General features: G+C 38.2%; 1 protein-coding gene across 2 annotated transcripts in view; it reads right to left on the reverse strand.

The window, feature by feature from the left end:
• Positions 1-14,819, reverse strand: part of LOC129724541 (uncharacterized) — a 30,976-nt gene extending 16,157 nt beyond the window's left edge. The window contains exon 1 of one of the 2 annotated variants that reach the window (XM_055679526.1): positions 14,536-14,819. In XM_055679526.1, coding sequence (XP_055535501.1) covers positions 14,536-14,599 — 64 coding nt within the window. In that variant the 5' untranslated portion in view covers positions 14,600-14,819. The remainder of the gene's footprint in view (positions 1-14,535) is intronic. The other variant, XM_055679525.1, reaches the window with a different exon arrangement.
• Positions 14,820-15,157: the final 338 nt, after the last annotated feature.

Below are 15,157 nucleotides of genomic sequence, written 5' to 3' on the forward strand. Positions count from 1 at the left end.
TTGTTGACTTCGCTCTTTCTGTAAAAAACTTGTGTGCCACCATTCAGGCGTGTGAGATAAGCGACTACGTATACAGTGCCTCTCTGAGATACGAACTTGTAGAACGGCTTCCACCTGCATTGAAACTAGAATGGGCAAGAGCGGCTCGACGTGTTCAGGTGCCCACCTTACTGGAGTTTAGGTCATGGTTATATTCAGTGGCGGAAGATGCAAGTGCAGTGACTGGAACACAGCAAAATGCCTTAAGACACGAAATAAAGGGTCGTTCGAACAAAGATAGTTTTTTGAACTTTCATGGTGAAACAGATAACGATACCGAAAATAAAGCGCAAGAGACGACAAATATTTGTATAGTCTGCAAGGGAAATTGCCTAGCCCTACCAAAGTGCAAACGATTTGTTGATCTTAATTACGACTCCAGGTGGGCGACGATTAAAGAGCTCAAACTCTGTCGTAAATGTCTTAGGCGACATAATGATTCTCGCTGCCGAAACAAAATATGTGGAATCGATGGATGTACGTTCTTACACCACCCTCTCCTTCACGGATCTAAAAAGTCAAGAGAGTTGCCTGTAGAGCAAAACCCTTCCGAAGAGCGAGCCGAAGGCAGCCTGAACTACCATCGTGAACAAACTAGCGACATATTGTTCCGAGTGATACCAGTCGTTCTATACGGCCCCAGCAAAGCAGTAGAAACATATGCGTTTTTTGACGACGGCTCTGAATTGACTTTATTAGAAAACGATTTTGCCAAGGAACTAGGAGTAAGTGGAAAACCATCATCGTTATGTCTAAGGTGGACAGGAGACACCAAGAGAGTCGAGAACTCATCGCAAAAGTTGAATCTTCGAATATCTAGTTCATCGAACAAAACGTCGAAGTTTGAACTTTCAAACGTACGTACTGTGGAAAAATTACAGCTGCGACCGCAAACTATGAATATTGATGAGTTAAAACAGCAATTTGATCACCTTAAGGGGGTGCCAGTCCAGTCATATTGCGCAATCTCTCCCCGGATCTTAATTGGACTAGATCATGCTAAATTAGGACAAGTTTTAAAAAGCCGTGAAGGTAAACGTAAGGAACCGATAGCCGTAAAAACCCGCCTGGGATGGTGTGTGTATGGGTGCACTGGTGCAGTCACTTCATATGACAATGTTGTCAATCATCATGTAATTGATGTATGTGCTTGCAACGGGGGAAACGAAGACATTCTACACAATGCTATGAAAGAGTACTTTTCTATTGATAGTATGGGCATAGTAAAACCGAGTAGAATAATCCTTTCCTCTGAAGACGAACGCGCGCAACTCATGTTGGACACACTAACGTGTAAAAAGGGGAAACGTTATGAGTCCGGTCTACTGTGGAGGTACGATAATGTTCGATTACCCGACAGTAAAACAATGGCACTGAAGCGTTGGCAATGCCTGGAGCGTCGAATGCAAACGGATGAATCTTTACGGAATACTTTGGACCAAAAAATCACCGATTACCTCGCTAAGGGTTATATTAGGAAATTATCAAACGCCGAGCTCCAATTTGATCGTACACGTGTTTGGTATTTGCCTGTTTTTCCAGTGGTGAATCCCAATAAACCTGATAAAACGCGATTGGTATGGGATGCAGCCGCTAAGGCACACGGAGTGTCACTAAACTCTGTTCTGTTGAAAGGACCCGATTATTTAACATCGTTACTAAGTATCTTGATCCAATTCCGGGAACATCCGGTAGCAATCTGTGGCGATCTGAGGGAAATGTATCACCAGGTACTTATACGTAAGGAAGATCAACATTGTCAGCGCTTTCTCTGGGGGCGCGACCCAGATACATACATCATGCAGGTGATGACATTTGGGGCCTGTTGTTCGCCTAGTACGGCTCAATATGTGAAAAATAAACATGCCGCATCATACGAGAATGAATTTCCCGCGGCCGTACGTGCTATAATCAAGCAACATTATGTTGACGACATGCTCGTAAGTGTAGAAACAGAAAAAGAAGCGCTGTCACTCGCACGTGACGTTAACATGATTCACACAGAAGGTGGTTTCGAAATGAGAAACTGGCGGTCCAATTCATCAGTTGTACAGGCCAAACTAAGTGAACTTCGGGAAACCGAGAAAAATTTATACGTTACTGGAGGCGTTACTACAGAGAAAATCCTCGGGATGTGGTGGAACACAGCGCAAGACTGCTTCACTTTCAAACTATCGTCTAGGCATGCAGATGAGTTGCTTGCTGGGAGAAGAAGACCCACTAAACGAGAAGTCCTTCGCACGTTAATGCTGACCTTTGACCCAATGGGATTAATAGCTCATTTTTTGATGTATCTTAAAGTATTGTTGCAAGACATTTGGCGCTCAGGAATCGGCTGGGATGACCCAATCAAAGAACCAGAATTCCAGAAATGGCTGGTATGGGTTAGAGTACTACATCAAATCGAGAAATTAGAAGTTCGAAGGTGCTATCGTACCGCTAGCTCTAAACACGCAGACGTTCAGCTGCACACATTTGTTGATGCCAGCGAAAACGGTTTTGCGGCTGCTACATACCTTCGGTTCGAAGAGGGGTCCTCAATCGAATGTGTACTAGTAAGTGCTAAGACTAGAGTAGCTCCAATTAAATTTCTCTCGATTCCCCGCTCCGAGTTACAAGCGGCTGTTCTCGGTATGCGTCTAACGAAAACTATTCTGGAATCGCTAACTAATGATGTAAAAAAGCGATTCTATTACACTGATTCGAGAGATGTATGTTGCTGGCTGAATTCAGACCATAGGAGATACAGCCAATTCGTCGCCTTTCGAGTAAGTGAAATCTTAGAGCATACAGAGACAACAGATTGGTATTGGATACCAACAAAATTGACGTCGCAGACGAAGGAACCAAATGGAACGGAGTACCAAAACTAGATTCATCCAGTCGTTGGTTTCGCGGTCCCGATTTTCTCTGGGAACCGGCTAATAAGTGGCCCGTTTTGACGCAGCAATGTGGTGAAACCGATGTAGATCTCCGTCCGCACCTGCTGATGCATATGACGATGGTGCAACCATTAGTCTCACCTGAAAAATTCTCAAGATGGTCGACGCTGCTACGTCGCATAGAATCTATCCATAGATTAGCGTTTAATTGGAGAAGACTAGCTAAGAAGGAAATTCCGATAAAAGGGCCAATAACCCGTGATGAACGAATTCGTGCTCAGAACTATCTTTATCGTATTGCTCAGGAAGATACGTTCACCGACGAAATCGCGATACTGAATGCAAGCATTGAGTCCGGGGCAAGTAAACCGTTTCCAAAAAGTAGTCCAATCTACAGAGTCAACCCAATTCTAGATCACCAAAACATTATTCGTGTGCAGGGTCGAACCGGTGCCTGCAAATACATTGATATAACGGCCACAAATCCAGTAATCCTACCTCGAGAACATACTATAACCAAATTGATTGTGGCACATTTTCATCTCAAGTTTCATCATCAAAATCACGAAACTGTCGTGAACGAGCTACGACAGCAGTACTACATTCCACGTCTCAAAGTGGTATATCAAAAGGTACGAAAGCAATGTCAGCAATGCAAAAATGATAGTGCAGTCCCTCGTCCACCTTTAATGGCCACGCTACCTGAGGCGCGACTTGCCGCATATACATCACCCTTTACTCATATGGGGGTGGACTATTTCGGACCGATAAAAGTGTCATTAGGTCGTCGAACTGAAAAAAAATGGGGAGTCCTTGCAACGTGTCTCACAACGCGAGCGATCCATCTGCAAATCGCACACTCACTGTCTACAGATTCCTGCATCATGGCACTCAAAAATATTTTTAGTCGCAGAGGAACTCCAGCAGTAATTTACAGTGACCGCGGTACAAATTTTCAGGGTGCACATAACACACTAGAGACTGCGGTTTTAAACATTGATCAGAACAAACTCATAAAAGAGTTTACTTCCAGTTACACCGAGTGGAAATTCAATCCCCCCGCGGCCCCGCATATGGGAGGTGCGTGGGAACGACTAATAAGGACCGTGAAGCAAAACCTGTATAGGGTGATCGGATCCAGAACAGTGTCAGTTGAAGTTCTCGAAAATGCATTGAATGAAGTAGAAAACATCGTCAACTCACGACCGTTGACTAGCATCCCAATGGACAATGATCGTTCGCCAGTGTTAACACCCAATCACTTTCTCCTCCAATCATCTAACGGATTAAAACCATTGGTTCCCCTAAACGACAACCCGAATGTATTGAAAAATAATTACCAACTTTCTCAGACACTGGCTAATCAGTTCTGGAAACAATGGCTTCGTGACTATTTACCGACTATTACCAGACGTACAAAATGGCTCAAAACAACGAGACCTATTCAGGTGAACGATATCGTCGTCGTGGTGGATCCTAAATTTCCGCGCAACTGTTGGCTAATAGGAAGGATTATATCGGTAAATTTAGCGCGTGACGGACAAGTGCGTTCCGCGACCGTACAGACACCTAGAGGAGGAATTTATGAACGGCCGGCAGTGAACCTCGCTGTTCTTGACGTAGGCGTTGGAAACCATGCTTGAAACAAAGTCTTTGCGCATTCCGAGGGGGACTGTAAGTTACGCCACGCCGAACATCAAGCTCTACTCCATCTGGCAGTGGAACTTTAAAAGTGAAGTTATGTATCACCTCCGAATGACCCTTGCGGCCACACAATTTACTTAGCCGAGGGATCTGTACGTCAAGCAAAAGGAAATGCAGGCAAAAATAGGTAGATCGAGAGAAAAGGCTCTTACAGCTTCACATTTCGTCTTTGGCAGTCAGAATATTAATTAGCAATCTCGTGCTCAATTTAACATTTGATAGTCTATAAGATTTGATTTATAAAGGTGAAGGTTGATAGTTAAGATATCGCAAATCATAGGTATATATGAAAATTTAATTATCCGGTGTATGAAATTGTAACAGCACATACTATTTAGGATTATCATTAATATCATTCACGCAGTCGGATCCAATCCCACGTTTGTTGCCACAGCCGAATTACTAAAGGTAAACCCCACTTTCACATTCGTTTATAACTATTCTTAATTTTAAGTTATTATCTAACCAGGAATTTTATAATAAATCTAAAGTACCGTACATCGGAGAGAATTTATTATAAAACCCGAAATTCAAGGCGTGCTGCGGGCAACAGTTTCTTTAGCCTCGATTTTCTCTTTCCATTTTGCTAACACCAAATTCAATGCAGACTCACAAGAGTGTCCCTCTCGATAACCTGATTGTTCTGGGATCAGCAAATCATTACTGTTTAAATAATGCATTAGCTGGCCTTTAACAATTAGCTCCAAAATTTTCTCTAATGTGTGCAGTATATTAATGGGGCGGAACACTTCGGCTTTATCCGTCCCAGTAATTTTGGGGATAGGAACCACAAGAGATTCCTTCCAAACTTCAGGCACGTGCCCTGTTTGTAAAGATTCGTTAACAAGGTCCAGCAGGTCGTGTCCAATTACATGAAAGCAATCTTGTATTACTTTTGCGTTGACATTGTCGATACCAGCCGATCTCTTCAAAGAGAAACAAATATCTTTCAACTCTGCAAAAGTAATAGGATGAAAACCATCAAATCTACAGTTATTATGGATCGGCTGTATTATCTCGTCAGGTTCATTGACCACATCAATACTTTGATTGATCGATTGAACACTTCCAACGAAATAACTGTTAAATTTATTTGCAATAACTCGCGCGGAGTTTTCCTCAATACCATTAAAAGTTATGCACTGTGTTAATGTATTATTACTTTTCATTAATTTTTTTAAAGTTTTTCATAACTCTTTGCTGTTATTTTGATGTTGATCGATCTTCCGTTGTATATATGCACATCTAACCTTTTTCAAGGTGCGTGAATATATGTTTCGCGCCGCGGTGTACCTGTTCCAATCATCGTTATCATTACTTCTACAAAATTTTTTATAACATTTATCTCTTCTACGTTTTAAACGCACAAGATCTAAAGAGTACCAGCTGTTCGAATTTTGTAACTCAACAAATTTTTCAGAAACTAGATTCTTGGTACAGTCTTCCAACGTTTTGGTTAGAACAGCTGCTTTATTGTCCAAATCTCCAGTTATTGGATGAAAATTCAAACTTCTTGAAACAAGCTGAGACATTGCTTGTTTCGAATAACTATTCCAGCACTTTATTTTTACTTTATCCTCTCGGTTTTGATCGTTTTCAATTGAAATACAAATTGTCTCATGGTCTGTTATTTTATAATCGGCCTCTGTGAAGGAATTAACATTATCAAAATTGGAGAATTGGAGAACACATGATCAATCAAGGTACGAGAGTGTCTGGAAATTCTTGTAAATTGAAAAACTGTTTGTCTTAGATTGGAAAAACCGACTAATTGCTTTAATTGATTCGAGTTCGATCCACCAAGCCAATCAATATTGAAATCACCAGCAATTACGTTTAATTTATTCAAATCAACAAAATTTTCCCACCAGTTATCTAAAATTTCCAAAAAACGCTGGTCACTCGAACTGGGGAAATGGTAGACTATTCCAAAATTTCCCATCGTCATGCCTCTCTGAACTGATATTCCCAGGAACCAATTGTTTTCGACAGATTCGTTTGATAGAATGTTGAACTTGACTGATTCCTTGGCGTAAATAGCAACCCCACCAGTATGTCTGGAATGTGAAAGGCAAAAAGCAACTTTATAACCCGGAATACTATATTGATCAAATGCATCAGCTTCCACTATGTGAGTTTCAGCCAGCAATACTAACATATTCGATGGCAAAAAGTTGTTTGTTTATAAAAAAATCAATTACGACTGAAGACGTTAATAACGAACATTTATAAAAAAAATTGAAGAAAACCGGCTGTAGCTCGGTAAAGTTAGTTTGTGCAAAACACCATATCGAGTTTCAAGTTTAGCTTATGGCGCGTGGCAAGCCGTACTTGCAATCTATCCAACTTTCTAGAGCTCTAACAACATTTACAAAAATTTTCTCAAGTAGTTGTACTTTTTTTTGTAAGATGGACCACTGCGACCATTATTTTGATCTTTTGTGGTATACCTCTTTTTTAGTCTAGGTACTCGTGGCAGACATATCACTATTGATGGAAGTGATCGTCGTTGTCCTATCGCACCCTTTCTCCCAATTAGGCACTGAATTTCGTATGAAATGTACTTAAAGATAGAGCAATATAAGTTTTTTTTTTATATTTTTAAAAATAGAAAAGACATTTAACCTACTTTGATTCATACTCAACAATTATGTTTGAAAATTTTTACGATGAAATTATTCAATAAGGTTAGAGAACAGATTGATCTTTAATATGCAATACAGTTTGTGTTAATTGTGTAAATAGTTGATGAGTAATAAGAATTTGAAGTTCATTTTTTGAGGTAAAAATCACAGGAGGGTTGTGTGCAAAGCCACGACCGCAAGGTTGAAGTATAATACTATTACACAGCTCTATTTACGGCTGTACATTAACCTACGGCCGGGCGAATCGGTTCGCGCCGCTTTTCGCGTTTAGCCTGGCAGAGGCCTAATGCGCACGGCCAATACAATAGAAAGGTGTTTTCACATTGAAAATTAGACTCAGCTTTACTAAAGTAGGTGTTGACAAATGCATCTACCGCTTATACCGCCGCTATCGTACGAAAGCGCGTCGTTTCATGTGGGGAATAATATCAACAACGAAAAACGACGCGCGTCTAAGCACACCCGAACTGTTTCGCCGTGCTGCTTCCATTTACTTCCTTATAACATCCGCCTCATGGAAGTACCGGCTGCACCTACCGCTGAGGCTGTTACCATACTGCTACAAAGCAAAGCAAAGCCTTGGTGTTACATTCCGATTCGGAACATGACCTTCTGTTTATTTATACACAGACTTCGCGGCCGACCATTTAGTGTACAGGACAATTGCGGGGCTAGCGCTACGATCCTACTGACACTAACAGTCTCTCCCGAGACGAGACTTGAACCTACGACGACTGGCTTGTTAGGCCAGCATCGTACCTCGAGACCATCTGGGAGATATACCATACTGCTACTGGTACCCAAAACTATTAACTCTTCAAACTAAGTGTTTTATTTGTCCTCAAAAGAACAATTGTTCAATTCCCTATCGGATATAATGCAATCGCATCTCTGTAATATTACCGACAGTAATATTCTTCTGAACAAAATGATCCAACTTTTCCATTTGAGGAAGTGCCGGCTGATGTACGGCAAAAATCTCGCCCGATCGCTCGCGTTGGCGTTCGTTCTCAGGCAGAGGCCTGAGACGTGGTGACCAATCACAGGGCAAGTGATTTGTTTAATTTGAAGGCAGCCACAGGCGCAACCCGGACGGTCCATCCAGCTCACCTTCCGACTAATGAATGTAGCTAGTTTTCCCAGAAACACTCTTTTATAGTCGAAAGGTGGGTGCTACGAAATAGGCCACGCCTTTCAGTTCAGTTGTTCCATTCCCTAATGTTCTTAAGGCAAATTATTCCACAATTCGCATTTGATTTTTGTATCCAGCGAATAAACACCGATGGTGCTCTTGCTCTCGCACACGCAACGGTTTTAACCCGTATCTTATTGCGGTTTGTAACATCAAGCGATTTCGTTTGCTCGCTGTTGCGTGTTGCATCATGTTGCAACTTGGCAGCTGGGAGACGACAAAATTCTGCTCATGCTTGATTGATTGAATCGACTTCATATTAGCTCTGCATAGTCGAACTAACTGCTTTTGTGAATGCGTTCTAACAGGGCAGTTTATTATTCAAAGTCGGTTATGCTGATCGCAGCCTTTGCGCTGCCCCTACCGTGGGGGGTTTACTAAATAAAGTGAAAATTAGACAACTACAACAGAATTTGATTGCATTTCGCACAGAATGTCCGCTTATGTTGATGCCAGAAAATTATTAACCTTCAATTATTCGTTTGTTTGCCTTGAAAAAGGCATTTTGCGGTTCAAAATCGGTTGCTGATCACAACCTTTGAGCTGCCCTAACAGTGGGGGAATTAAGATATACGAACAACATGCACAGTGAATTTCACATTCAGTGAATTAGACGGGCGCGACAGATTTAAATTGCTAGGATCCAACACAGAATGCTTGCTTGCGTTGTCAATAAATTATTAACTTTCAATGACTTGTTTATTTGCCTTGAAATAGGCATTTTGATGTTCAAAATTAGATTTCCTGATGGCAATCTTCATGTTGCCCCAACACGGGGGGAATAATGGCAGTCTGGCGACACACGCTGAGAAGAACCGCGCTGCTCCTGAGACGTGGTGACCAACCACAAGGCTAATGCTGCTGCCAAGGAAGGACGACTGCTGTTGTCGCTGTCTTGAACTATTATGAGCGGCTTCGGCTGAAACAGGCTCTTATATAGGCCAAATAGCATGTTTTCAATTGCAAGGTATATGATTTTGTCGACCGTGCTTGGGAAGCAAGCATATAATGACCAATCAGAGGTCGAATTTTTCGTTTTGACAAGGCTTGACTATTTTCAATGGTACAATAGTGTGAATAATAAAATTACAATTATCTTATTTTGGGAAGAATCTTAGAAGATTTTCCAATCTATTGCTGCAAGAACGAAGGAAATCCATCGAATATTAACCGATTTATTAGCATTTGAAATTGGACATATTTTCCACTTTTTTCGGTTTTAGATTTTCATTTCACATCCCCATGTAGTCGAACTTCCTGAGAGAAGTATTCTACTTCAAAACTTATTTCTCTTCGCCGAGATCGGGTTGAGCTATTTGTCTTTATTTTTAAACATTATGTAAAATCTGATCAACTGTTTTGATTTAAGATATTTTGGAATATCGACATAAAATTTTCGAAGTTTTAAACATTAAACATAGGTTTATCTACTATTCTGCAAATGCGCTACAGTAAGCCAACTTCTTTTTTTTTATCAAATAATATTTGTTTGTTTATGTAGTAGAAGACAAAGGTGGTGGTGATAGGATGAGGATTGTCAAGTTTTTACGCAACACTAGAAAAGGTTTCTGTGATGGAACGCTGATGACAGATGTTTCATGCACGTCATCTATCATGTGTGTAGTTATATCGGAGTATTAGAGAGCGATTTCAACTACCCATCAATGAATAAAAGAGGACAGTACTTCGTTATTCCAAGCTTTGCTATTGTAAATAACAAGTTGTAGAGACAAACTTTTGCATGTGTGAATATTTTTTTTATTTATTTATTTATTTATTTATTTACAAATTACCAACAGGCAGAGCAATCCAGTATTTTTTCATGAGCAATGGTTTTTTTATTTTTTTTTTCAATCACATTCATTTTAAATTATTTTGCAAGTTTAGTTTGATTAAACATATGTAACATCAAACAATTGAGAAAATCAACAATTATTCAAGTTATGAAATTTAAAAAAATTAAATCGTTAGAAATCATAGTTACATCTTGAACTTCAACTGGATGTTGCAAAAAAATAATTTATCATTTTAGATTAAATACCAACAATATCGCACGCTTAGCCTTGGGCCTAATAGCGGTCTCGATCAACTAGATTTTAGTTGAGAGAATTCGTTATCGATATTGTTTTTGGCACATTTTGCATGTGTAGGATAAGTACAACGATACACCGTGCCCCAGTGCTGAGTCGAGAAAATTTCCAGCTCGAAAAGATCCTCGACTCGATCGGGAATCGAACCCGATATCACAACCGTGTGGGAGAGCTAGCCGACCGACATCGCTAACCACAGAGCCACGGTGGCTAGCCACTACTGGCAACTAGTTAGTAAATAATGAGTTTGTGTGACCAATCACAAGTGGTGACTTCTCAACACTGTTAGATATTTCTAATTTTAATTGTTAAAATTAATCTTAATTGCTTAATTGCTAACTTATTGGTTATAAAAAGAGCTTATCGTAGCAATTGGGGGTTGCAACGATTTTTGTCGAAAATTAGTAATGATTTTATTTGACATAGCTTCTAATGTTTAAACACCAGTAAGTCTATGTAATTCGAGTGGAGCAATCCTAGGAGGACGCTTCAAAATCATTTTCAGAATTTTGTTCTGAATTCTTTGAAGCGTTTTCTGATGAGGAAGTAAACAACAACTTGACCAGATCGGCACAGCCTAAAGCATTGCTGGTCTAAAAATTTGTTTGTAAATCAAAAAATTATTCTTGGAACAAAGTGCAGAATTCCTGTTAACGAGATAATATAAATTTTATTATTTGCCACTAACCAACAATTTGATGCACTATGCTTGTATACTATCAATGAGCTCTTTGAAAATCAGTTTTTCTATCGTAAATTAGTCCCAAGTAGTTAAGAAAAATTTTAAATTAGTTTGTGCATTGCTCTCTTCTGCTTTATTTTGGTAAGTTGTCCAATTAGTTTAGTAGATTAGTTTCATTTATGGTTCTACTGGGCTATGTGGTTTTAGATTGAACTTAAGGTTACTTTTGTAATGCTGTCTTTTTAATTTGTTTTGTGAATATGCAGTTATTTTACTCTCAGCTTCTGCCTTTTAGAGTTGCTATCAAACATTTTGACCTGTTTTATATTTATTTGTTGATTGACCATTTTCTTCTCGCTCAATTTGAAATATGTTTCAAGTTTATCATTTCATTTTTTGTGCGTTCAAGAGATTTTTGATGCTAACGCGATCAGAAAGACAAAACAAAAATGTAACAGAGGCTGTTAGTTTGTTATGTGAAAAACCTTTCAGGTTGTGTTTTAATTTTGATCCCGTTAGGTGTTAAAATAACAGGAATCATAACAAAAAATATTCTAATAACATCAAACCCATATCAAACTTTGTTACTAACGTATCAGTTTTCTGACAAAATGAGATAGAACATAGAGCAGTATAATAACAACCATTGTTATAAACATCTGGTTTTGATAGAGATGAAAAAAATGTTAGATTTGTTTTAGAACTACTCCATTGCATGATTTGTTATTATAACTCATTCAGATTCAATTTTGTTTTTGATAACAAATGGGAAAATACAAAGTCGTATCAAAATATGTTATTTGTATCTCTCGTTGATAGAATTTTGTAATTTTTCAGTTATGCTCTTCTGATCGGGAAATTTCAGTCCTTTTTCGTTAGTTATTGTTCTAATTTCTCAAATGGACTATTAAACTGGCGTGTGTTAATAAGTTTATTAAAGTATGAAAATTTTTAAAGATTTAGGACATTCGACTTCGATTTGCAAATATATATTCATTTTTTCGTAATACTTTAGATTTTGGCTATTAGTTGCATTTTTGATCGTTTTCAACGACATGTTGAATTAATTTCTTTAAACACCCTTCCTTTTTTCAACAAAATTTGTTTTTTTTTGGTCCGTTTTTTTCTAGCGTCTAGAGCAATTTCAAACCATCTTAAGGTAAATTAACGATTGCCTTTTTATTATTGCCTTCACAAGCGTTTTTAACCGGTTTGAATCGATTAAAACTTCTTCGCATTCGATCAATATTCTCGTATCTTTTTCTTTCTTCGGTCTGGAATTAATTTGGAATTGTTTTCATTTCGATTTCTTCTCGCATTGGAGAGCATTTTAACCAACTTGTTTTTAATTTTATGTAACTGATGTTGATTCAATTTACTGTTCTACTTTACTTTATCACTAAATTAAATATGCTGAAATAAACAAAAATGAAGTAAATTTTATAAGTACGTTACTGGTTTTCGTTGAATAACATTTTATATTTAACCATCAAATAAATCACAGAAACATTTCTGTTTGGTCATTAAATAACCCGCGAAAACGAAACGTTTTCCTCTTTTGGTTGTATCAATTTCCACGTGGTTAAAAAGGAAAGGAAATGTTGCATAGTAGATAAATAATATCTGAACATTGAGTTGACTATAACTATTACTGTGCTAGTCTGAAAATGTTTGATTTAATGATAAGAGCGATAATAGTTTCAACTTCAAAATAAGATATCGAGCTAATGAGGAAAAACTAACATTTCATTGAAACTGGATGTTATCGGCGACAAGTTTTAAAGTTCAAGTTAATAGAGTTTGCAATCCCGGGAACGATTTCCCGGGAATTACCTTTTACCGGGATTCCCAGATTCCGGGAATAGAAATATTGATTCCCGGGATTCCCGTGCTCCTCTAAAAATTTCCCATTCAATATGTATTGCAGTAAAACTAAATATCGTATAAAAATGCAAAACTTACGACGTAAAAGTGTAAAGTAGCTTCAAAGTGTGCATTAAACAAAGCAAACATTTGCTTGAAATGACGATCAATTATTGCTTGCCGTGTAATATCAAATTATTTGCTTAAATCGTTTGATGTCTTTTTTGCCAGTTAGTTCACTACTAAGCGGATAATTGCTTGATTTTTTTCTTTGGTTATTGACAAAAATTTTTAAAGCCTGTAAATTAATAAAAAAAATTAAACCCGTAAATCAATGCGACCAGAAATAAATAAATCAATAAAACGCAGGCAGTGTAACTTGGGTCATGGCCGCGATTTCACATTAATTACGTAAGCATTCAAATGCTCTAAAACCTGCATGCCCAACACTCAGTTTTATCTTCAACATACTAGAAGTATTAGATACTTCAGTTTCCAATGAAACGTAGCAAAAGCTGGAATCTGTGATTTAGAGGTATTCTAGAAATCAGACACCAACGGTGATTCAGCGAACTAAAACGAAGTTTTTCAGAAGGAAATTACATTATTTGGGCTTGACGAAAAATTGTCAGCGGATTTGAAGCGATTGTCTGACGACATAAAAACCCTGAAACCTACTCTTCTGCTAACATTTGCGACAAAAATCTACCATGAATTTTTGGAGTGAACTTGAATAAGTTTTGTTTTTTAATTCGTTTTTAATGCGAATTGATAACGTAATTGTAAACGATTGTTTGATACCTTTTATTAATTAACTTTATTTGAAATCTCCCGGGAATTCCCGGGAAATAAGATTTTTCATTCCCGTTTCCCGGGTACTCAATTCCCGGGAATATTGCAAACCCTAGCCGTTAATAGCTAATGAATTTGAACCATATTTCATAAATTTTTGCGAAAAATCAAGCGAAGTGTAAGTAGCCGAAAATTGTGAAGAAAAAATTAAAAAGAATAACAATTTTATTAAAAGCTTTTGGCTAGCATCAATTGAAAGGTTTAAAAAAAATGTTGTCTCAACGCGTTTTTTTTTCAATGTTGCAGTTCGTTTAAATATTACAAGTATTACTCAACTCTTCCCACTCAAATGAAAGAGACTTTCTTTTTTGATGCAAACTGTGCATTGAAAGTACCATATCTTACATCGACTCATTGTTGAATATTTTTGGAAAAACTAAATCTAAATCTAGGAGCTTTACATTAATAGTGACGGTTAAGTTCTAGTTCAAATAGGTTTTTCAACTAGGGTTACGCACTGATGATTCTTATCATACAAAACAAATTACATTATAAATGGGAATTTTTAAATTATTTTTTGCAACAATCGAGAACAACAATGAGAACTTCAAAACATGTCAAAATATGCATATACATATTGCCTTACCTTTTGTATAGACTAGCAACACTAGCATCCAAAGGATTCTAGAGTCTCGCTTACTATGACTCATTCTATGTTATTCGATAGAGAAAAAACGCGTCCACTTTATTGCATACCGTCAATTATTAGGTTTCACAACACAATTTCACTTGAATATCACTTGCATGTTCTGAAAAATCATCACAAGATTTAACTGATAACCTTTTGAGCGGTTCACTGTTCCATTGGCTTGACCATTCTTTGTATTGCCATCACATCACCACCTGTTGATCAACTGGAAGCAACATCACGGAAGCATCCCGTTTTATACAGGATACTCTGGTGAATAGGTGACTGTGGAACGGTATTTGAACATGCGCAAGCATTTTTTTTTTTTTGTTGCCTTTTCGAAAGCTTTCATCACGTAAACGACAGATGAGCTTTTACTCTTCACATTAACTTCGCCTACATGAAAAGTGCATCCCACGGCCGGGTTATTCAAAAGGCGCGAAAATGATTTGTGTATAGCAGCCGACAATCGACACACGATTCATGAAAGTGTGATGCCTACACAAAGATGATTTGAATAGCGCTGCTGTGTCCTGCCTAGGAGCTTTATCAGCAAAAAGTGATGTCGATTATCAAACGA

This window comes from Wyeomyia smithii, chromosome 2, assembly GCF_029784165.1.
Source record: "Wyeomyia smithii strain HCP4-BCI-WySm-NY-G18 chromosome 2, ASM2978416v1, whole genome shotgun sequence".
NCBI lineage: Eukaryota > Metazoa > Arthropoda > Insecta > Diptera > Culicidae > Wyeomyia > Wyeomyia smithii.